Source organism: Tetrao urogallus (genome assembly GCF_951394365.1).
Source record: "Tetrao urogallus genome assembly, chromosome: 1".
Taxonomy (NCBI): domain Eukaryota; kingdom Metazoa; phylum Chordata; class Aves; order Galliformes; family Phasianidae; genus Tetrao; species Tetrao urogallus.
The window spans coordinates 58553322-58579191 of NC_136813.1; the positions used below are offsets into that span (position 1 = coordinate 58553322).

Sequence of the window (25870 nt, forward strand, 5' to 3'; positions counted from 1 at the left end):
TGAAAATAGACTTTCCTATTGTACAGCACACATTCAAAAAAGTATTACCAAATTTCTACTTCAAAAAGGTAGTAGAACACATTCCAAATTCTTGCTTACTACAATTAATGTACTGTTCAAAAGCTTCAAGCCTCTGCTTTGGCTTTTGATCCTGGTCCTCTGAAAAACTATAGGGCAAGGAATTCTGTAGACTAAAAGGATTCATAGTTAAGGTACAGATTCATCTGTCGTCGCCCATGTGAATGGTAACTACACCACCAGGAAGCCCAAACTTCCACCAGATATAGTCATTTGGTGCCTTAAGCATACAAGTTTTACTTCAATTAGAAATCCAGCGCATGGACAACTGAATCTAATTTCAGCACTGACTGACTGGAAACTAAATTAGTATGAAAAGGAAAGCACAGTCATTTTCCTTAATGGGAGATTCTTCTCAATTAAGGAACGCAATGCCCTGGAACAGTCTTCTAGGTTGGTCATACAATTTTGCTTTACTAAAATGCAGTTCAGATTAAGACAAGCTTAATTCTGCCACGAGTGTGAGGCTGATAATCACAACAGACAAAAAGAGTTTTGTTTAAGACTAGTGCAACTCAAGAATTTTCAAGGCTTAATTAGAATGGGTGATAAAAGCTTAAAAAAATCACTTTCTCAAATTAAACCTTTAAATGAAAATGATAAACTTACAGATTTAGATTTTGATAGGCTGCCCAATGTTTGAATAGTTTTAGAGATAAGCGTCAAAGTTCGAGAAGTCTGTGGATCCTAGGAAAGATAACAGTAGCATTATACAGATTGAAGACTTAAAATATTTCTTATTTTTTTCTCCTCTTGTAGAAAATTAACATAAAATTGAAAAAGATTCAATAAAACACTACAGAAAAATAGTTGTTTCTTTCAAACGTTTTTGACTCTTGTCACCATGCATCACAGCTATTGCCCTGGGTTCTCTGTAGAGTAATGACATGCAAAACTAAAGAGACACCTGTCTTGAAAACTGCTCAGGTCTTCCATGAAAAGTTTGGATAAGTTGCTTAACAGTCAAAATACCTCCGATTGTTGCTGGCGATCAATCTAGCATTGATTTAAGACAGTATAAATGAAGCAATGATCGTATTTTCCAGAGTAACTAAGATTATCTACCTTGTCTGACCTTAAAGTTCACTGTTCCTTCCATACTTCCCACGTTCTTCACATAACTGCCATTCAACATAGGTTCCCATATGTGAGACAGACCTAGCAGATCTTTGAACTAACAAAGCTATTTATCCTAGGGACTACTGAAATAATGTAGAAAAGAATCTTGCTAGACAGAATATGGTAGAACTATAGGCATAGCTAGAAATAGTGATGCAGTACTTACTGGATGGTGTGGTGTAAGCTGAAAGAGGTTTGGAGAAAGAATGGCAGGAGCAAAGAATCTCAAGAAAATAAAGCTGCTGACAGCTGTATACCTCACATCTGGGTCACCTATACGAAACAAAACAAAAATACCTCTACTCAATATTTCAATAATACTTCCTTCAAAACCTTCTGAAATTACCAGAATGCTTTCATAAAGTTAAACATTTGCTGGAAATACATATGATCTACAACTTCAATCTTCATTATTATAATTTGCTGCCCTTCACGAAAATACATGTTAGCTGTTTTGCTTGATTCTGGTTTGGCATTGCCTGCTTATTCTCACAAACTAAAACAACTATTAGGGAGTGGAAAAGTGCTTTCATGACAGTGAGAAAACTTCTGCAGCACATGGTTCTCCTAGGACAATGAAATCACAACAACTCCTCTAATTTATAGATTGGTCATTATTACAAGCTGATGTATGAGCAGAAAATAATTCAGCTGCATGGAAGGAGCCAGCAGTGTGTGCTTGCAGCCCAAAAGGCCAACTATATTCTGGGATGCATTCAAAGATAAGTGGCCAGCAGGGAGAAGGAGGTGATCTCCCCCTCTACTCGGCCCATCTGGACTACAGGCGTGGGGCCTCCAGCACAGGAAAGATGTGGAACTCTTGGAACAGGTCCAGATGAGGACCTGTTGAGGAAACCGGGCTTGCTTAGCTTGGAGAAGAGAAATCTTCGGGGAGACCTCATTGTGGCCTTCCTATACTTGAAGGGAGTGTATAAACAGGAGGGGGAAAGGCTGTTTACAAGGGTGGACAGTGACAGGACAAGGGGGAATGGTCTTAAATTGAGACAGGGGAGGTTTAGGTTAGATATTAGGAGCAAGTTTTTCACACAGAGGGCGGTGATGCATTGGAACAGGTTGCCCAAGGAGGCTGTGGATGCCCCATCCCTGGAGGCATTCAAGGCCAGGCTGGATGTGGCTCTGGGCAGCCTGGTCTGGTGGCTGGCGACCCTGCATGTAGCAGGGGGTGGGTGAAACTAGATGATCATTGTGGTCCTTTTCAACACAGGCCTTTTCAACACACGATTCTATGAATCTGCAGAATGAGCCATCATAGAAACGTGAACATTTGAAAACTCAGGGTAAATTGTAAATAGGAACCATAAACATGTACCAACAAAATGCTCACTTAAAATGCTGTCTTCCTTTGAATGATGTTTAAGGAAAGCTCATGATCACCTAAAGTCATGTTTTTTGCAAAATGAATGATCAGGGAAAAAACAGAATTCAAATCATATTTGGGATAATACGTTGTCCAATTAGTAAAAGTATCATGAATCACAGAGGCTTCTAGACTGCACCTACACTACACCTATCAGAGATATAAAGTAGAATAATATATTGAAACTCACCTTGAAAACGTTTAGCAGCTGATTCTCTCAAAGAAAAGAAAATATCACACATCACTGTAGGACAGCTTACACCAGATTTTGTAATGACAGTAAAAATGCGATCAACATACTGCCTCAGATTTTCCTGAAAAAAACAACAATTATAACAATTTTTTTGTTGTTGTTGTTGTGGAAAGCAGTATTATTACTGGGTTTATTCATAATGGGATCATTGGTAAGAAATCCTCAGTTTTAACATTATATACTTGTAAAACAGTCTCACATTCAGTGATACTCCCTTCAATGAATGTACATATATTATATGTACATATGTATTATATGTAATAATGTTATCCATATAAAAAACAAACCTCAACATATACACTAGTATGACATATTCCATCTTTTCACAGCACTTTTTTTATGTGACACTGCTAGAGACATAAGAGACACAGGCTGTTATCCTCGCAACCAATGATAATGCTATCTGAGAGCCTAAGTTACACAAGGTAACAGATACTCTATCTTCAAAATCTAATGCATACCCTGTTATTTTCCAGGTTTTCACCATCTTTTAATTTCACAGGATCGATTTCACAAGGTTTATGTACCTGGCAGATCTAGAAAAAAAGATACAGTACACAATTAATATATTAGTTTACTTTCGAATAAACTTTTCAAGAAGAACAAAGGATTCAAGAAGAGGATTTTGCAAAAATCCTCACCTACTTTTTGTGTAAAAAGCCAAGCGCATAATTTGTACTTCTTTCTTGACAAAGCACCAAAGGTAAATTACCAGCAACCTTCATTTTTTCCAAAAGGAGTCATTAATTTGTTCTATTCTTTCTTTCAGCTGAGATGAAAATCATTCAGATGCTCTCATGCAAGACTGCTCAGGAAAAGCCCTATTTTGCTAAAAGAGTCAATTTTCAAAGTATATCTATATTCTTTAACAACTGAACATGTTTTTGATGAAACAGTAAACCAACTGCTGAAGAAACTGTCAAATCATTTGAAGGAAGTCTGTGGTCTGAGAGTATTGCTCAATTATTGCACTAAGAACCCCACACCCACCACTCTGGACTGGACAGATAATAAACCATTCCTACAATATATACATCACATACACAGTTATCTAAGAATAATTTAATTTCTTTAAAGATGAGACGTCTCAGCTACAGCTTCCAGCAGCTTTCTGCTGTATATGTCCTTTATCCCTCGCAGTTACTACTTTATTAATTTCTCAGAAACAATATGTGGTAGATGTTTTAAAATGGAATAATTTAATTTTGTTAGACAGGTGGAAACTTTCTATTTCCTTTAATACAATCTAATTGTTTTAGAACTGGGTGACTCAGTTGTGGCTAAGCTAAACTAACAAAAAAGATTTCAATGTACGTAGAAACAGGTTCTTAACTCTTTTTCCTACAAATCACTTAAAATTAGAAGGAAAAACAGTACCTGCTCCCTCAAGGCCTTTTGAAGTGACATTTTAATTAAAAAAAAAAGTCTTAAATGATCTTACCTCATCTATAATTGGCTTTAGTGTAACTTGCAGATAATGCATCCCTGCCAGTTTCATTGTCTCGTCGATGCACTTGGAAGTTAATGAGTTTCCTCTGAAAATGGTGTTTGGATCTCTAGAAGTGAACAATTTTCTGTAATTTAGTCTCTTTGTAATAAACTGCTAACATATGGAAATACAAGCAGCACTTAAAGGTGATGAAAATACGCTTCTGAACACATAAACAAAAATTCCTTTTGACATAAGCCTGCCATTAGATGCAGTTATGTAGTCACTTCCAGGCTGTAACAGAAAAGCAGCAATCAGGTTAAATCCTGAGGGACTAAAGATTTTTTGGTGTGTTCACACAGTCTGCAGAAGCCTCTCTACACCATCCAAACACAAGGGAACAATGTAGGCTCAAAAGGGTTTACAATACAAACAAGGGAAACTGCACCTGTTTTCACACGCTACTGAACAGCATTTATTTGAGTAAGGGAAGGAAGGGAGCAATATCAGTCTTGTAACAACACTGGACATCACAAATGACCTTCTTCCAAATAAATGGTTGTAAACTGGGAGGGAGATGAAAACACCAGCTCCAGTGACACAGGCATCTCTTTTAAGTGACCCACAGCACTGCCCTGCAATAACACTATTAAATGCAACACAGATTCCAATTCTAAACAGAACTGTGTGTACTCTCACATATTCTCACATTTTTCTGAAACATCACCTCCACAGAATTCTTCTCGTACTAGATATATGGCCATGGCAATCTGCTAAAAATTATCTCTCTGCACTATCACTAGACTTTTTTTGTTGTCACATTTTGAAAACTCAACTAAAAGTTGTATATTAATTTTAGTTATGTAGATCCATATATAAGCAACTGTCTTTTACACATATATGATCAAAAATTGACTACAGATATCAGATCAAGTTTGTTAATTCTTGTATACACACTAACATCTTCTCTGCTGCTTATAGCTTACCACAGCTGTACTCATTCAAGCAATGAATAACAGGATTCTTTTTTTTCTTTTTTTTTTAATTAAAAAAGTAAGCTCCCTGCCTGCTACAATGCCCAAAAAGTCATGAAAACAAACATCTTTGCCATTTTATCTCAGGAACATGACTGACTAGGGAGCAGCAAATTACCTCATGCTGCATCAACCAAGCAGTTCCAGCCAACCTGAAGCACAGAAAAACACACACCTACAGGAAGAAAAACGCCCTAACCCCCAGGCACACTGAAAGAAAGGCAACTCACACGTCTTTATTTTGTACTGAGGAGTTGTACTTCAGAACCCAAGTCTGTCATTCTCCTTCACTACCTGTTGGCTCTTCTATTGTCAGCCAATGGCATGATTATGTAGGCACAAGGCTTGCAGCAGTATCTGCTCTTTGAGACTAGTCTGGTGTAAATACTCTTACACCACTACATTGCCAGAACATCTGTAAGTCACATAAATTACTTACAAAGAGTGAGCAGAAAAAAAGATTCTGTTTTCTGTTATCCAATGCCCGATCCAACCCTGTCTTTGTTTCTCAGCCCTCTAATTTGAAAGATTAGACACACAGCTTGCCTTAAATATTCATATTTAGGAAGAAATTTGCTTTTTGTTTAGAAAAGTCCAGCAAACACTTTTACTCAGTGCAAAATGACTTATTAACATACTCTGAAGCTGAAATTATTTCACATGAACAGCTGAAGATTTTTACAGTTATTATCAAGCTACCAATGCAGAGAACAGAGTGAAATTCCCTGCTCTCGGACCTTACAACAGTTTTCCAAGTAAATTTTGTAAAACATGATGGGAATTCCTCCTCAAATGAAACTTGCCAGTTCTTCAGAAATTTTATAAACAACACTGACATTAGAATGACAGAATCACCAAGGCTGGAAAAGACCTCTAAGATCATCCAGTCCAACCATCCACCCATCACCAAGATTTCCCACTAAACCATGTCCCTCAGTACAACATCTAAATGTTTCTTGAACACTTCCAGGGACGGTGACTTCACCACCTTCCTGAGCAGCCTGTGCCAGTGCCTGACTGCTCTCTCAGAGAAGTATTTCCTAACATCCAACCTGAATCTCCCCTGGGGCAACTTAAAGCCATTCCCTCTGGTCTTATTACCAGTTACATGGGAGAAGTGGCTGACCCCCACCTTGCCACAACCTCCTTTCAGGTAAGTGTAGAGAGTAATAAGGTCACCCCAAGACTCCTCTTCTCCAGACTAAACAACCTCAGCTCCCTCAGATGCTCCCCGTAAGACTTGTGCTGGACCTCTCACAGCTTTGTTGTCCTTCTTTGAACAAGCTCCAGCGTCTCAATGCCTTCCTTGTAGTGAGGCACCCAAAACTGAACACAGTACTCGAGCTGTGGCCTCACTGGAGCTGAGTACAAAGGGACGATCATTTCCCTGCTCTTGCTGGCAACACTATTTCTGATACAAGCCAGAATGCCATTGGCCTTTTTGGCCACCTGAGCAGACTGCCGGCTCATGTTCAGGCAAGCATCAAACAATACCACCAGGTCTGTTTCCTCTACATAGTCTTCCAACCACTCTGCCCCAAGCCTGTAGTGTTGCCTAGGGTTGTTGAGGCCAAAGTGCAGGTCCCAGTACTTTGTCTTGCTGAACTTGATCCCATTGGCCTCAGTCTGTCAATCTAATCTGAATAGGTCCCTCTGTAGATTCTTCCTACTCTGAGGCAGATCAACACTTGCCCCCAAACTGCAGTCATCTGCAAGCTTACCGAGTGCACTCAATTCTCTCATCCAGGTCATCAACAGAGATATTGGACAGGCCCCAGTATCAACCCCCGGGGAACACCACTTGTTACCGATTGCTAGCTGGATTTAACTCCACTCACCAACCACCTTCTGGGCCCAGCCACCCATCCTGTTCTTTACCCAGCAAAGAGTGTTATCGATCTAAGCTATAGGTATCAGTATCTCAAGGAGAATACTGTGGGAAACAGTGTTGAAGGCTTTGCTGAAGTCTAGGTAGACTGTCAACAGCCTTTCCTTCATCCACCAGGCAAGTCACTTGATCATAGAAGGAGATCAGATTGGTCAAGCAGGACCTGTCTTTCATGAACCTATGCTGGCCAGGCCTGATCCCGCACATGCCGTGTGATCTCCCTCAAGATGATCTGCTCCATAATCTTACTTGGTACAGAGGTCAGACTGACAGGCCTGTAGCTCCCTGGATCCTTCTCACAACCCTTTTTGTAGATAGGAGTCACACTGGCAAGCCTCCAGTCCTCTGGGACCCATCTGGTCAACCAGGAATGCTGGATGACGCAAAGTGGCTTGGCTATCATCTCCGCCAGCTCCCTCAGCACTCTTGGGTGGATACCACCAACCCCATGGACTTGTGGCAGTCCAGATGGAGCAGTAGGTCTGTAACTGTTTACACCTGAATCATCAAGGGTTTATTCTGTTCCCCATTTGATACATCCAGGTCAGAGGGGATGGTACCCCAAGGGTAGTCAACTAGTCTGAAGCTGAAGTCCCTCATGAGAACAACGGCTAGCGATTGTGCAACTTCTGCCAGCTGTTCATAGTACACCTCATCTGTCTCTTCATCCTGGTTAGGTTGTCTATAACAGTCCTCCACCAGGATGGCCACATTGCTGGTGTCTCCCTGATCCTTACCCACAGAGATTCAACCTTATCATTCCCAGCCCCAAGCTCAACAACATCAAAACACTTTCAAATATAGAGAGAGCCACACCACCACCCCTCACTCCTTGCCTATCCCTTCTGAAGAGCTTATAATCATCACCATCTTTCCATAATGACAACTAAATCATAGTTTGCCTGCTGCACAATGGCTTCCTGGCTTAGCTGGGAGGAAAAGGAGCAACTTCAACAGTTTATTTTGAAATTGCATTTAGTTTTAGAAACTGAGTGTAGGATCCTACCACAAGCCAACACAGAGCTTGACAGCAATTAGTTTGTTGATACTTACTGAGTCCTCTTCACTTCAGCACTTGCAATGGCACTTATGAAAGGCACAATTCTGCCATAGTGTAGGAAAAGCCTGACGAGAGGTATGGCTGCTTCCTGTTTTTCTCTGCAAACTTCACCCAAAATGTGTGCAGCTGATGCTGAGACAGGCTGAAGAGTAAAAAGGAATAAAAACTTTGAGAGATCTTTATAGCACAAGCATAATTAATTCCTTAGTGCACAAACCCACATAACAATTGCAGTGGTCAGTTACCTAAACGTGTCTAAACATAACATGGTTGGGCCTCACATTCCAGTTTTAGTTGGCTTTAAGTTTTGATCAGAAGAGGGCAGCAATTTAAAAACTATTGCAGTGCAGTCTTTTTCCTGCATTTTTAACAGTTGACTTTTCACTGAATGTGACCGTTGCCTGGGAAGCAACTGAAGAACTATAAACCTCCCCATTTTCAGACTATAGTAACAACAGAAACCAGTTCTGGAACTGAAAAAATCAACACTCAAACCTCAGGTCCAAGTCAAACGCTAAAACTATACACAATGGCAGATGAAGTCCATCCTTCTGACATTTTAGAGTTGGTTCTCTGTTTGGGATTGTTTTGTTTTCTCATTTTGTTTTGTTTTTAAATTATGCAAGTAAACTAGTTCCTCTCCAATAAAGGAAAACAAATTGATCAAACTGAAGTTTACTTTGCATTTTCACACGTAAAATTAGAAAGCCACAGAGAATATGCTGCTGTTAAAACCACTGGTGTTCCTGGGTGTGCCTCCACCCACCGTACTATATGCAGATAAAGATCTTTTCTGTAAGGACAGAAAACAACCATGAAGGATATGCAGAGCTTAACAAGATCCTTGGGTGTAAGAAGAAAGAAGTTGAAGATTCTGGTAATTATTCACCTATGGTGCCAACAAGACTGTGCCTAACATTCAGGGGGAACCCTGTGAGGATGAATTACAGGTAAACAACAAACAGCGCAAGCAAATTACCTCAACATCTGCAGATTTTAGCAGGAGGTCTCTAAGTGGACTGTAATAGTCTGAGGAAAAAACATGGTCCTCAGTGTAAACCACATTTAACCTTAAGGAACCAAGGTCATCAGGTTTCAGTGACTTGTTACCATTATCTCTGGGCTGCAGGAAATACCTGTAATGCAAAAATAGATAATGTTTGTGCTGAAACACAAGATTATCTCAGCCTACACATAAGCATATAGAAAAGCTATAGATTAGTGATACAAACAATCTCTACAAACTTATTAAATTTCTTGAGAGTTCTGAATCAAAAAATTTAATCATTTGTTAATGTTAGTGTATTTAGCACCAACTCCAACATGGAAAGTTCTGATCGTTACGATTTGTGCTGATGTAACATATCAAAAAAAACCCCACATTTTCATAAAATTATGGCATTGCTATTGAATTGCAGTAAATAATATCAAAAACTCAAGGTATTAAAATTCGCACATGCTACACAGAGACATACTCAAATCTCTAGTCAGATTATCAAAACTTCTTGCTCTTACATCTGCTAAGATCATTTTGGTTTGCTTACTTAATTACAGATACAAATTAAATCCATTTAAACTTTATCACATAGAAGTAATTATTCAAAGACTTCACAGCAAATATATGTTTCTACTCATACTCTGAAAGAAAAACGTCAAGTACCATGCTTCATAAGAACTAGACTGTCGCAGAAATTTCAAAGGAAGTCTCAGTTCTCCTAGAAACTCATCTCCAAACTTCAAGTTACTGGCATTCCAGAGATCAACTCTGCAACAAAAAGAAGTCATTTTAAAAGATAAGGAATAAATAAGATTTCTTTTATTTGAATTTTGTTGGTTTTTCTCCTCAAGCCCAGGAGTTAGAAAGTTCCAAAATGTACAGTGCTGGTTTTCAAACAGTTAAGAGGCTAAGGTTGACTTCTGGAGCCTTACAGCTCATCTCCATGAAACACCAGTGAAAAATCATCTAGAATACCTTTTCCTCATCTGTATTGTTTCCACAGTCCCTATTGATAAACATCCAGGGGCTCTCTGCATATCCCAGATAAAGGAAAAAATACAGACAAAATGAATACCATGGCAAAAAAATGTCCAGAGACCTTCAGTCTCGGGCTGATTTCATTACCAGCAGTGTAATGAAAGTTTGAAGAGTGAGGCTGAATTAGTACTCAGCCTTTCCCAATGCTCTAGCTTCTGGGAAGATTCACCATGTCAAGCTTACATATTTGTTGCACCTAAAGTTCTTCTGTACAAATAATAGGACTGTTCTACCACACAGTATCACATGTGTATTATCTGTAATCTATGCAATTTCTGTTGCTTAGTTCCTCATACATTGAAATTCTGTTAGATGATGGTTCCTTGCCTTTCATACACTCTTTAACATTCAGGATGTAAAACAATTGCTCTTAGATTCAAAGTAGAAGTACTGGTGTCTAACCTGGCATTTGTGGATAAATGCTACATCTCAGAGTGAGGGTTTCAAACTCTAGGACAGATATTTCTGTACACATTTTAAGGCTTTCTCAAAGAGGCATTTTCATTTTACAACAATCACAGCTAAGAACTTCTCAGCTCAGTGACAGTCTCAATATGCCTTAAACTCTGGGGAAAAAAGACTGCATGGGGAAAAATGCAGGTTCTTGAATAATGAAGATTTCCAGGAGAACTATAACTGTAATCTGGATAAGGTGCAAAATCATTATCACAGAATCACAGAATTGTAGGGGTTGGAAGGGACCTCCAGAGATCATCGAGTCCAACCCCCCTGCCAAAGCAGGTTCCCTACAGCAGGTCGCACAGGTCGGCATCCAGGCAGGTCTTGAACATCTCCAGAGAAGGAGACTCCACCACCTCCCTGGGCAGCCTGTTCCAGTGCTCCGTCACCTCACTGTAAAGAAGTTCTTGCACATGTTTGTGCGGAACTTCCTATGCTGCAGTTTCCAGCCGTTTCCCCTTGTCCTGTCTCCACTCACCACTGAAAACAGTCCGGCCTCGCCATTCTGCCCCCCACACCTTAGATATTTATAGACCTGGATCAGGTCCCCTCTCAGTCTTCTCTTCTCAAGGCTGAACAGACCCAGTTCACTCAGCCTTTCCTCATAGGAGAGATGCTCCAGGCCCTTCACCATCTTCGTGGCCCTCCGCTGGAAACATTATGGACATACTTACACCACCTTCCTAGTCTCAAGCAAGTCACAGTAGGCTGTCAAAGAATGAGGACTGCTAGTCCTGTTAGAGGTTTTTCCTACCTTATGCAAGTGCAGAGAATGTCACTTTTAAATCCCCTGAGTCTTGCCTCTCTGTCTCATGCATCAAGTTTCATATGCCAGACATGTCAAAAGCTCATGTTACGTGCCTGCTAGTTTAAGTTCTTCAAACTCTAATATTTTAACTTTTTTTTTCCTGCAGTGCAAAAATGACCCAACAGGAAAAGTCTTTGAAAAATCCTATCTTCTCTATTTTTTCTCCATATTCAGTTGATTGCAATCTTACAAACTAATTCAAATGGCTAAGTGCAGCTTCAGGAAGGGATTTTGAGAAGGTTATTTACACATAGTCCAACTCTGCATTTACAAAGTATTTACAGGCAACGGGTTTCTAGTTTATGTAAATGCCTTCTAGATGCTCACTGGCAGTAACACTTTGAAACATACACAGCCTCACACACTTCCGAAGGGCATGCCCTACAGCAACTGAAGTTATAGAAAAAAAAGTAAATGTAAGAACAGTAAAATGTTTCAGCAGGAGAGGAATTCAAAACTCAAGGCAGATCTCATGCTGTACAATAAGCAAAGCAGGCATTCAAATTCTGACATTATTGTTTTGTGTGCTTGAGGCATAAAGCGTAAGTAAAATTAAAAGAAAATACTATACACAAGACCCTGGAGTCTAAAGCTTTATTCTAAAATGGTCAGACACTGCTGACAGAGAGGAAGAAAGAACAACAGAGAGGAGGAGGAGAAACAATGAATTTCACCAGAACATCTGGTCCTTTAGTGCTGATATGCTCTGCCTGCAACTTCCTACACCCACTCAAAAAGAGAAACTTTCATAGCTTTAGAGAAAAACCATGAGAGACTGAGTTGCCTCTGTACTCTGTGGAATGGTATTTTCTCAGGAGAGAAAAAGAAAACAAACCCCCAAACCCATTAATTGTATGATCCATCCAGAGGGCATGGGGGCAATCTCACTCTTAGAAAACAGAGGGGAGGAAATGAGGGGGCTGGGAGAAGAACCCGAGATGGAAACAAAACCACTCTGTCTTATATGGGACAAACTGTCTGAGCAAACAGTTTGCCCAACCAAAACTAATTCTTTACCTACTTTCACTTATTATTTAAGTGCTTAGTCTTTCCCAGCTACTTTACTAGTCTTCTGCGTCACATCGTGATGTTTTGTTGTTAAGGAATGGAATGCTTTTTTGAAACTCATTTACATCTCTTGTGTCTCTTGCATACAAATAATCTCCCTTTCCTGTCTCACAGAGTCCTGGCAAACACACGTCTATTAATGGCCATGCAGTACTGTGATATTACAGTAACGGGCTACATGAACAAGCAGTTGACAGGCAAAGTAGAAGGTAACATGGCAGCTCTCATTCATTCATTAACACAAACATCTTGCTTGGTGGGAATGTTCCCCTTGCCTGGTCCTCCTCTTTTCCTTACTGCCAGTAATGCTTCTGAAGGGACTAGGGAATGTTTTGAGAGAGGAGCCCTCACTGACTCTCCAGTGGGAGCACCTGGAGAGAAAGGAGTAGGAGGGATGCCCTTCCTCCTCAACTTTTCTTTCTCTAAATCCTAGGAGAAAGAAGAAATACCACACCACACATGTATGTGGATAAAGCAGTTTCCACACCTGCTGTGCAGATCACCAGATGGACTAAACCTTCAAGTTTCAGGTATGCAACAGTACCTCACACATGAGATGCCACAAGGCTTTGCAACCCCTACTGTTTCCTCCCCACTCTGACCTTTCACCCATCCCCACAAACACTGTTGATAGGCCTCTGCAAGTTTTAAAATAGCAGTAAGTGGGTGGGTGGGGTTGTTTTGTTTTTGAAATAAGAGTTACTTCTTTCCTGTGCAATGGATCGTACCCAGCCTCACAAGAAGGGGTTACATTCTGGCAGGAAAAAGAGAAGAGAAACTGCCTCAGACCCAGAGAAAATTTCAGCTCAAGAGTTTCCTTTCAGGGAAGGAGGACCTTATCTTGGTTGCTAAAATTAAGTGACAAAAGAAAACAGATCCTTTAACAAAGAGCATCACAGAGCTCTTGGGCTCTCCTGGGAAACTGAGGGAAGGAGGGTTGAAAGAGAGACCAGACATAAAAGGCTGCACTCAATGATAAATGCACATTAGCATACACACATGCACGTTATACACACAGAGAAAGGATACTGAGGAAAATAACGAGGATGTCTCCCACAGCACAACTGTCACAAATTCATATAGGATCTACAGGATCATGCAGGTAAAGGAATAGATGCAGCGACAAAGAATCCTCTTTGAGTCACCAACAATGAAATCATGCTTGTCATTTTGAAAAAACAGTCTACTACAAAGCACATAACTTTGGAAGATTATCAGTAGAAGCTATTTTGTATTACCTAATCTCCATTTTGTCAACTTCATCAACATCTTCAATATCAAATTGGGATTTCTTGTTGTAGCTACTCGGTCTTGTAACCTAAAAAAAAGGAGGAACCTGTAACAAATTAAACTGATACAAAAGCATTTCCCTGTTACTTCTACAAAGCTCTGGAACATTGTGGCATTTGACTATCAGCAAGGAATCCATCCCTGATTATGAAAACATTCAAGCATGGTAATAAACCTGTAGACTGCAGATTCCCCACTATAGAGATGTGGTAAGAATCTTATTCAAAGGTAATTAAACACTTCACACTTTATTTACCAGAGAAAGAATGTCTTTAATATTACTACAGTACTTTGAATTTACATTGTCAAAAGAAAAAAAAACATGCAAATGAATACCACTATCAAAAGAAATAAAGGGCAATTAATACCCATGCCTTAAGTACAGCTGTGCAACAGATGCCTAAGGCATTCTGAAGAAGAGAGAGGTGAAAAGCAAAACCACCACTAAAAACAGTTCACAATGGATCCAATTAAAATTGGGAAGTTCAGCCTGTCATGGTATCCTGGAATTCGATTTATCACACCCCCACAAAATGTACCAAGCAGATCAACTGTCTAAGAGATGCTACACTGTGCTACGTATGTCAGAATTTAGAATCAGGTGCACTGCAACCACATTTGCAACACTGATAAAGGAAAGCATGGGTAGAAAAGAATGGGAAGATAAGCTGCAGGTGTAGAGCATTAGCAAAAGAAAGCTTTTGTACAAACATTTCTTAAAATCTCTTTTCTAGTATGATCTAAAAAAGCCTTTGATAGTTTTGTTTTTTTCATAGTGTGTCAGAAACTTGAGAAAAAGGCTACCCCACCCAGCTGAAACCACAGCAGGAACCAACCAAACACAAGTGCGTATGATGTGTGGGTTCAGCTCTTGGTTGCACACAGAAGCTCAGCTTTATTGAATGTTTAAATACTCATGTGGCTTAATGCTTCCCACTCACAAAAACTGGCTTTTATTGTAAACTTGACTTCTTGTTACATCAGATGCAGACAGAACAAACAAGAGAGCCAAAGATGTAGCTGCACAGATAGAGAGAAATTAGAAAAGAATCTTCAGATTGACACCCAACAGTCTTTTGTGTGCTTAAGAGAAGGCTCCATTTTCAAGGTGATACACCTGAATACAAAGGTACCATAGCAGCACTGGGTACCAAATGTTCTAGCCCAAAACCAAATGAAACGCACCAGTAAGCCCAATATCATGGTAATTTAAATGCATCCTACAATATCAGCAGCTCAGAACAATTTTTCTCCCCCCTACGCTTGCAACCATCTTCATTATGGCTTCAAGAAATCATCCTATATAACTGAAAATTACATATTTTGTATTAGCATTGTAAAGATAATGGTGTAGTTCTGAATAAGAAAGCAAACTGTAGTGTTTATTACCTGAAAGACATGAGTTACAAAAAGTTACAACAGACATGTAACTTATGGCACACCCCTTTCAAGTAAACACTTCTGAGAAGCTTTGCTGGAGTCTGCATGCATGAGGTTCCTCTGTTCATCTGCATGACTGCTTAGTATGCAGATCAATCAAAATGCTAAAAAGAGCGTCCTAATAAGCCCATCAGTTTCAAGGATGGAATTAGATATTAGGGAACTTTCAGCTCAGATGGCAAACTGACAAGTTTATTTATCAGTTGCTCAATTTTTAGCACAATTGGGTTTGCAAACAGGCTCCCAGCACTACCTCCTTCATGAGTGGGAGATTTCCCTGTAGCTTTGTACATCTAAGCTTCTTCACTGCTGCAGCTGAAGTGGTGGTGAAAATGGCTCCAAATCATCAGGTGCAAGTTTCACTTGTAGCATCCTTAAGCAAGCCCTTAAATCTTCCAAATCAATGATAAGCTGTTTTCCATTTAGCTAATTAAATCTATTTTGCTGCAGAAAGAAATGCATGTCTTCACTGACTTCTACAGATTTTCTTCTTCCTTAGAGCCATGGCCAATTGCTGTGCTAGCAGACTGCAGGAAAGCTGATGAAACTGTTCGGAAGCAGTAAATGATACGTCTGTCAACAGCATGAATCTGTGCAGCTCCACAGGAATCAGGTTAGCTACAGGTCTGCCCACGTCTCATTAGTGAATGTATTTTCCAGCCCTAGCAGTGCTACTGAACCTTATTCCTTGGAGACATTTAGCCTGGTATATACCAACTACTCAAAATGACATAAATTTATGATGGCTCTGTTGGCACTGAGGGCTGTTTCACATACTGTCCAAGCATTGTCCTTACCCACACAGAAAACCCTTTACTTTGAGTTAGCAGAACAGTGAGGGTATGGGTTCCAGTTCAAGTTTTGCTTTTATAGATACTTGCAAGCAACTCAGCTCTTAGCATAAAGGCAGGCAAAGAAAACCACCAGCCCCCTTCCACAGCTCCAGTTGGAAGGTGCATTCTGCTCCTCTCTTTCCTCTCCCCACCTGGCACCACCTGCCAAGCTCAGTGTTTAAATACCAAATGTTCACTATTTCTGCAGCACACAGAAGGCAGAGGAAAGAGACAGGTAAAGCTTTGTGATATACAAGCTGAATTCCTTGATGTTAAGAATGATGTTAAGAATCAGGAAGTCCATTCTAGTTTATTAACACAGAACGTTACTTCTGTTTCACTGCCAAAGGCTGCAGCTCTGGAACAGCTGACAGACCGAAATCCTGAATACAGACACCGCAGTGCAGTTTCAGTATTCAGTACCATGGGATCTCTCCTCCCCACTCAGTGCAGCACAATTATATGAGTCAGGTCAGCCCCATAAGGGCTCAGGGCTAGTCAAAGGTAAAGCTGCAGTGAATACACCCTAGGAAGAGATTTGATGGATTACTGAAGGAAAGATTACCCTGACCAAGCCTCAGGGCTTCCACTTATTTGGGCAGCAAGAAAGTGCCAATTAAGAACTTGAGTATCTGTTCCTCAAATATATCAACAAGAGTGCATTGCTATTGGTATGACTGACTTCAGATCAGTTGGTTCAACTGTCAGCTTCTAAGCAAAGACAGCAGTGAGCAGACTGGGTGGATGACAGCAGTAAGGCCACTCACAGGCACTGCATGCAGGATGCGTGCACTTTGTGCAACAGTGCTTGTCTGGTTCCTCTCTCCTTGCATCTCCTAACACAGTCAGCTGCCTGTGCCCTAGGACTAACTCTCAAAATCACATCCCCAGTACCATGCCAGCAGCTGCTGATGCAGATGCAACCTGGATAATGCATGACATAGGAATAAGCAGGGCTTACCAGTGATATGCCAACTGCACGGTATTACTATTCTGGCTTTTCACTGATTAAATTACACCAGATTGGATTTTGAGGTATCTACTGAAATAGAACAATTCAGTGCAGACCAAGACTAAAATGTCCAAGAGAGAAATAAAAGAGAAAGATTCACATACTTCACAGACAGAACGAAAAGTTTCAAGGGGCATCCATATTATAAACACATGCACGTGTAGGTAAGGACACACCACAATTAAGTGTACTTTTGCCAAAAAGAAACAAAACTAGCACTTCAAGAGTTACACGTTGTCTTAACTGCACTTGTTGAAAATGTTCTGTGTTAGATAAAGTTGTAGGGGCTTCATGTGCTAGTATTACAGGAGACTGGTAGACTGCTGAAACATTCTTTTTAAAAAGTATCTTTCCACTATGGTTTTCACTGCTCCTCTGAGACAACCTTCCCCCCATTGCCTGGAAAAGAAGGGTGGAGCTGCCGTAAAACCACAAGCCAGAAAAAATACGCATATATAAAAGCTCATTCTTAACTCTCTCAAAACTCGTCTGGATTGAGTTATACCTGGGTTGAGTAAAGCCTGCTACTCAGGAGAAGTGCCCGTGTGGAAGCATCTGCCTCAGAGCACCTGGGCTGAAGCAACATACTGCCTCAGCAGACATCTAGTCTGACCCTGGATACTTCTTTCCCCAGCACTGCTTTGAAACAGCCTTCAAAGAAGACAGCTGGCACAACATGGGGCAGGATGCTGTGCCAACTATCTACAGTATAGTATTTCAGCTTATCACCCATTCCTTTGAAATACCAACCTCAAAATAAAACACTTCATCAAAATGTGGATTGTTGGTCTTCTTTTTAACTTTAGTCTTTTTGGCTTCCGATCTGAATAAAGAAAAGAAAAAAAGTGTAAGAAAGCATCAGCAGAACCCATGATCTTAGAACACAGCCACTGAAGAACAAACAGTCACTCATTTGGTAAAACTGGCATGCCATGTGGCTGCAGCACGCAAGGCATGCAAACACACACACACTTAAGAGAGGATTCACTGCAGCCTATTTGTCTCAAGTGGCAGTAATTACATTTTGCTATCCTTTCTTAAACTAAGTCCTTGAGTTCTGATTTCCTACTTTCTTGATCCAGCAGCATCTTGTATCTGAACAAAATGACTTGCAGGAATGAAGCTTTGAATAACAATATTTGAGGGGAGAGTCTGCTCAAGATATTCTCATACCCTAAGAGCACAGGAGTCAGGAGGACTGATATAGATATTTCTGTATTTTATATTTTATAACCTTAGCCTGAGGAATCAATGAATGCTTTTCAGAGGTGTTAAACAATCAAAAAAACACTTTTCTCACAAGAACGAAGAAGTTTTTCAAAGGAGCAGTAGAGCACGGAAGGTCTTCAGGTTTCTTTTTAAAGCCTCACTTTTCTTAAAAAGTCAGATTTTAATTGGTATATACCACTCTCTTCCCTGCAGCCACAACAGCCCCTAGTAAATGGTATGTTGTTGAACTACAGTGAGCAGTGCTGAGCAGAAGTCTCTAATTTCTACTGCTCTGTAGGAACAACACATGGCAGACCTCCATTTTATCCAGATTCTGTGATCCTACGTGATTCTATTCTATGATCCCTTAAACCACTGGGGAACAGGCCTGACAAAGTTTAGCACTGCTCATTCATTTGTCTCTAGGCAGCATCATCCACCTGTATCTGCATTTTAGAATACAGACATCTAACTGTTTGCTAATGGGCTACAGCCAGCCAATGTATTCCACATCACGGATAATTGCTACAAACCTATGCTTGTATCTTCTAGTTACATACAAGTGAGAAACTGTATTGTCCTGTGTCACATCTTCCCCTAAAGCTCCCCAGCAACAAAGCACAGATAAAACAGACAGAGATAGAGAGCTGCACCTACCAAGAGGAAAACTGACCTACTAATTATTTTATTCCAGAATCTATTCCTCATTTCTCGTGCAGCAAAGCTGCTTAGGTAGCTTGTATCTGTTTTTATTAACTGGACATATACATACACAGTGGGCAAGCAAAGCTGGGTTAAATTTCTATTGCCACTACATGTTTCTGATGTGATTTGAAAGGTCCAGCCCAGAAGTATACAGTACTTTTCCTGAACCAGCTCCAGCTGAGAGATCTGTTGGCTCTGTACGTATAAACTACAGAATAAACAACAGAGCATTTGTTGATGTTTTTATGCTCGGCACTGCATAAAATACAGCAGCAAAAGCAGCTTTCCCTCTCCTAAAAGGGGAGGCAATGAAAAAAACAGAGAAGAGAAGATACACAGATTAAAAATACCTCACTGCTCCTAGGAGGAGATGAGAGATAAGAGACTAATCGCCTGCAGGACATGGGGCTGATTGCCTATCCCATCTCATCAGTCACACTTGCCAATCAACCTCTTTACTGATAAGCCCATCAGGGAGGGGACTGGGAAGCAGGATGTAGAACGGGAGACGATTAAGGCAGGCACAATTATTGGGCAATTAAAGCACTGGATAGGAATAAGCTGCATGCTGCTTGCTGAAGACAGGAGGCAAGCCTTCTCTCCCGAACAGAAAATGAAACAAAAACAGATAGGAACAAGATGGAGCTGTGCTCCTTATTTTAAAGGAAAGTATGTTATCAGCTGTTGTACGTTATCCAAAGGCAGGGGAGGGGGAACAGATGAAGAGAGGCAAGTTTAGACATTCAAGGGTACTAGAGTTAGTCAAGAGATCTCCATACAGTTTCAGTTATTAACACCCAGTGCCATCTGAAAGAAATTATATGCTTAAAGAGACAAAGTGTACAATTCAAATACACAGCTCATTAAGATACAAATGACATAGGACACCTAGGAAAAATGAGGAATACAGACCAGCCTCAAAGACTTCTGCATGCAAGGTATTTGTCAAGAATGCATCTCACTTATGCTGATTTTAATAAATTATTGTAAAATATTATACGTTATATGTTGTAGCCTATGCTACAAAATACTTGGGAGTTCAGAAGAGAGCTGTGATTTTTTTCTAATATGTCACAGCCATGAAAGGTGACCCTCTACATAAACAGAAACAAAACTGTGACATCCAACAGCATGATCAATTCTGGAAAAGAACAGGAAAATTTAATCTGGTATTTAAGCTAAATATGATTATGCAGAATCTAAAATTTTATCCATGCTATTACATCCACACATATCAAATTACAGGATTGAGCTACCTAAGGTTTTCTATATATACCTTAATCTGTCACACCCCAAAAGCATAAAAGACTCTAAATATTCACATACAAATGCAAGTTCTCCATGATGTTGATGTATTCAGCTTTCTCTTCTGTCCTTGCCCAAAATTAGGCAATAAATTTGTTAAAGAAAAATGGCCTCCAACTATGAGGTGAGAAGATGCACAAATTAAACCTAACCACAAATTACATACTCCAAGATAGTAAAATTATTCAGACCTTTATATAAAGCAAAACTGAAGTAAGCATCAAATTACTTACTTGAGTATACCCTAGTAGTTCATACATAGACACATAAATACTTTATTTCACTGCTGTCTAAATATTCTGTCTACCTGAGAATAGAGTTTTCTAGACCAAGGAAATAGAAAATATCCTTATGAAATGGAAGTTTTTGAAGGAGCAAATACTTGCCTGGAAGGTCCTGCTAAGGTAACAGTGGCATAGGGATCACACTGCCCATTCACAATGGGAAGGCCTTGGCATTCTAGAACTCTGTAAAAAGAAGAAAAAAAATAGCAGACAAGCAGGTCAATAAAGTAGGAAGAGACTGGAAAGAAAATACAAGCTATGCATCTTTATCCTGCTCCGTTTTCACAATATCTTTTACTAGAGAATTAAAATGTAGCTAAGCACAAGGATCTAATATGTAACTAAAACTTGAGAATGTATGGTCTTAAATAATAATTTTAACATGGACAAAATTAAAGTTAAATTGCAGAGAAACCTTAACTTGAAGGACTCTTACTGTTCAACTAGAACAGCTTAAGGTTCATGGAAAAAAGAGCATGCTGTCAAGATGGGAACAGTCAACTCCTGAAAAGTCTCTAACAATTTATTCAGCAGACAGTGACAACCAGAGTTTATTTCTGTAACAAAGGATTAAAAAGAAAAATCACACACACACATCCCTGCAGTAGTCAAGTAATTTATCAGAATCACGTCTACAAAGGCCTCTGCTCTTTGGACAAGATTTGGCACAGGCTGTGTTAACTGCAGCCCCACAGACCGCATGTCTTATCCATCTTTCTCCATTATACTTTTAAAAAACAAATTAGAAAAAAGAAACACTTCCAGCAGCTTTCCACTGAAAAAGTCAGAGAACTGACACTGCAGGGACAAAACGTAACAAATGGGTTTCTCTTGCAAGCCAAGGTGAGAAATCTGTACTTTCGCACTCTGATTTCAACATCTCTTTGGAAAAAACAACAACAACAACAACAACAACAAACCAAAAAAAAAAAAAAAAAAAAAAAAAAAAAAAAAAAGCCACAACCAATGAAAAAATATTCCATAAAGCTAAAACCTGCTGAGGAACGCAGCACAAAATGAAAATAAAAGGAGAGAGGTTAGTGCCAGGGCTCTCCCTTCTGAAACAAGCTCTGCTTTAAACAGGGGAGTAGCACTACTCTCAAAGAGTGATACTCCCCCGGCACGGTATAAAAGGTACCTGGGTGAGATCCATTGTACTGCTTTCAATGACAGCAACTTTGATTCAGAAAAATAAATAAATAAATCAGTAGACAAAAGTCAGTTAACAGTGTTCCACAATTTTATCCACAAAGGAAATATTTTGTAACATATGGTGTGGACTTCATAGGCAGCTTAACCACAGAACTTTTACTTACTCCACATAAAGGGATGACTACAGTGATGGATCCGATACAGACACCTACTTTTACCAGAGGAAGTTCTGCCCTAATCCAATCTAGATAAGTTCACGCAGCAAGTAGAAAAAACCCGAAGATCACTCTAAGGCGCCACACACAGGCAGAGGAAGTAGTACATTGTATTTACAGTTGGATTCCCTGACCTAGGATAAAGGCTAAATAATTGGCTTAATACAAACGGTCCCCAATTATTCCAATTTGAAAGGAAAACGCTACTTTTTACATTCAAAAAAGGTAAGCATGAATAGAAAGATTTACAGGGAACTCCACGCTACAGCCTTCAGTCACAGTAGCAAGAAGTAGAGGTGGAAAACCTGGAAGTACGAGCAGAAAGCCTTTAAGAAGAGTCAGGTCCAGCTAGATTTTTCTTGTGAGTGCAGGAGAGGTCACTTCTTTGCCAGCACTCTTTATCCTAACGACACTATATTCACAGAGAAACACTCTGTGAGTGTGCCTGCTGGTCATTCTTTTGGATGGTTTCGTATGTGAACAGAAGAACGGCACACTATGTGTCAGTGTCAACCCCCAACCCCCTTCCACTGCTTCCTTAAGGCAGCCTTTAAGTTCATTGAAATGAAACATTAGCTCAATGGCTTTCTAGCAGTCAGCCAATTTTCTGCTGTTCGTGAATGGTTTCCAAGTCAGCTCTCATCCATACAGGAAGAGTTATTTGAAAGTTACACAATGAAAGCATGTTCAGAGACAGAGTTATTCCTGTTTTAATAAAAGCAGTCCTTTCAGAATATGTGGACAATAGAAAAGGATCCCAGAGAGCGTGATCTAAACTTGAGGACACATAGAGCACTACAAAATAAAATCAAAGATGCATTTGAATGCTGGAAAGCATGAAGTTATCCATACACACAAGCATACTCTAAGTACACACATGCATAGCAATAGGGTTTACTCTCGTACCACCACCTATAAAAAAGCCTGATGGTTTTTGCGGATAGTACTCTGACACCATCACTTCAGCTGTCACTGATGGTTCCATCAACAAGCAGTATCATTAGCTGGTCAGAGGGAACACAGTAACACTGGGCTCTGGCATCTTGAATCAAGTGTGCTCTAAAAAACTAAGCAGCAAGCAAAATGCCTCTTGATTTCGTGTGCTCTCCATGTTTGTGCGGCTCATCTCAGAAGACAGAAGTTATCCATTCATGAACAGCTCATAAAATCATGAATGATGTGAAGAACATTTCCTCACGAAACAAGAATTAGGGGGCAAACAATGAAATGAGCAGGCAGCAGGTTTAAAATAAACAAAAGGAAGTTCTTTTTCCACACAATGCATAATGAGATTGCAAAACATATTGTCACAGGATGTCACAGAGGCCAAAAGAACACAGGGCTTCGAAGAGAGATTATACAGATAATGAACTGCAGGTTTGCAGGGAGCTATGAAAGTATAATGGTCCAGAAGTCTCCTCCTGCTCAGGAATGCCTAAACTGCTGATCAAGAAGGGTGTAACACTGGAACTACCGTGCCATATTTGAAGCATCATTCAGCAGCAAATATTAGAAACAGCTCTGGGCTAGACCAGAGATGTGTTTAAAATAGTAGGGTAGTGTTTTGTGTTCTCTGGGAAAAAAAAAAAAAAAGACAACAACACAAAACACCAAGAAACAGCAACCAAACCAACCAACCAAATAAATCAGAATACACAGATATTCTCTTAAAGCCATGATGACTTAAGGAAGATGTTTTTCTGCCTGCAGTGGGAATAAGAAAAAGCAAAAACAACCTTGAAAGAAACAAAGTGTGGAAAAACAGGAAACAGACACTGACATGAATGGTATTTAAAGCCTTTCAGGTAATTTTTAAGAGAGTTATTGTTTAAGGATGTTGGAGAAAGCAGGCAAAAGACTGAAGACAGGACATTGAGGAAGGAAGGCAATGTCTGGAGAAAGGTCCGTTTTGGTTCTTGTCTCTTACTAAGTACTGTGAGAATAGGCAGAAGAAGTCAGCAAAACACAAACACGCTCTAGTTGTAAGAAACTAGTAGTTGTAATTCTAGACCTGCTTTCGTTATGGCCATTTTCTTCAGTCATGGGAAAGTTGTTAGGTAAATTAACATTCCTTCTCTCCCAATCTGTTACCAAAATACTTGCTTTAATGTATAAGACAGAAAAGAGCTAGAACAAAATGACACTACTCAGAGATAAAATAAAACAAAGCCCCAATTCTCCCACACTGGTATCATATTATTAATGTTGATATCTGGATTATGAGGAAAAAAGATGCATAATACTTTCCCTACTAAAGCAGTGGAAAGTGGAGTAGGAAGCAGTGAAAAAAGACAGTAAAAATGATTAGAGCTCTTGCTCAAATCATCTGCAGAATTAATTTAATATAGATGTAGCAAGATAATGAAAAAAAGTCTAGGCAATCAAGCTTATTCACAAATTACAAGTTGACTCATCAGCCCCCAGAGCGAAAATGTCTGGTAGCTGCTAGACCCTCTTCCGTCCAACTGGTAGTTTCTGCTCATTAGCTGTCTACAGCCCAGCTGGGAAATGGTTAGCAATCCCCTGCAGCCAGTACATGCTTGGGCTGGGCTAAGGTTACTGGCAGGTCATATGGGAAAACTCTTAACACAGCTGCCTGCTATATTTTACTTGTGGTTTATAAAATTAACAGGTTTCAAGGAACAAGAGATTTCAGTTTTCGATGTGGTTTATGACCAAACCTTCACAAAACTAAATATGCTTTGGAAAATTCCCAGAGGGTAAGAGAAAACCTCAAACCCAAACACAACATGAGCATGTCCCCTTGCCTTTGAATTGCTTGATTACAGAAGTCAAGAGAGAGGCAGGGGCAGAAATTTTGAGAAAAGGGAAGATTTTTCATCAAAGACTAAGCAGCTCACAGCTGAACGCTCAGGCATTTCTGCCTCTGGGCTGCCAACCAAGAGCTGTAGGCTGTAGTCTCTGAGAGCCTCTAAAACGATCATACCTCAAGATCAGGCCTAGCACAGGCAAGCAACATCAGAGCGATCCAAGTCTGTGGGAGTTCCACACCCCTTTCTTGGAATCACAAAAATTATTTGAAAATTATAGGTTTTCTGATTAGTCAGGGATGCACATGTGTCATCAGCATCTTCGGGAGCCAGGATGTGCAACCGATGCAAAGGCAGACATGGACAAGAGGAATGAGAGGAGATACAGCTGCACTTACAGCTTTCCAGATCAAACCACTTCCCCAGGAAATGGCAGCCTAAGGTACTTCCAGAGTAGCTAGTCAGCTCAGCTCTTCCCTCAGCTTCAACCTAGGAACACTACAGCATTCCCATTCCCTTATCTCAAATCTGGCTGTTTTCTCACTGATTCCTCAACAGAAAATACACTTTTCCTACACAACCTATCAGTGAACATAATCCATGTATTGTAACTGTTTTCACATACGTACAAGGTGCCTAAGATAAATCTTAATGCTCAGCAAATTTTATTATTTTTCATTTGGAGCATCTGCTTGTTCCACCATTTCATGTGAGTGAGATTAAGAGTTCCTTTATCTGAAGGCCTTGTCTCATCTGAGTTTGTTTTGGTTATAGTCACATTCTTCCCCAAATCTTTTTGAAGTCAAGAGACTCCCCTCTCATTGCTTGCTCTAGTCACCTAGTCACAGCTTGAATATTCAGTGCTTTGTGCAGCAAGTCTGACTAGACTGAGAATTATCAACTTAAATACAACTTTGTGGCACATCTGTCATGACTGTGATCCAAAGAATGCATTTTTGGCTTATGGTTAGGTATTTACATACTAGGGACATTCCAAAGTTCAGGGTATGTGACTTACTTTCTTAGTTTCTTTTTTTTTTTTTCC

At 39.9% G+C, this 25870-nt stretch overlaps 1 protein-coding gene across 1 annotated transcript in view; it reads right to left on the reverse strand.

Annotated features, from left to right (window-relative positions):
- Positions 1–25870, reverse strand: part of RASA3 (RAS p21 protein activator 3) — a gene marked incomplete at both ends in the record, with an annotated part of 126551 nt that overhangs the window by 12548 nt on the left and 88133 nt on the right. The window contains 11 exons of the mRNA XM_079549311.1: positions 688–765; positions 1364–1470; positions 2766–2889; positions 3290–3364; positions 4270–4384; positions 8233–8381; positions 9219–9375; positions 9900–10004; positions 13848–13927; positions 17935–18007; positions 20790–20870. Of these exons, the coding sequence (XP_079405437.1) occupies positions 688–765; positions 1364–1470; positions 2766–2889; positions 3290–3364; positions 4270–4384; positions 8233–8381; positions 9219–9375; positions 9900–10004; positions 13848–13927; positions 17935–18007; positions 20790–20870 (1144 nt within the window). The remainder of the gene's footprint in view (positions 1–687; positions 766–1363; positions 1471–2765; positions 2890–3289; positions 3365–4269; positions 4385–8232; positions 8382–9218; positions 9376–9899; positions 10005–13847; positions 13928–17934; positions 18008–20789; positions 20871–25870) is intronic.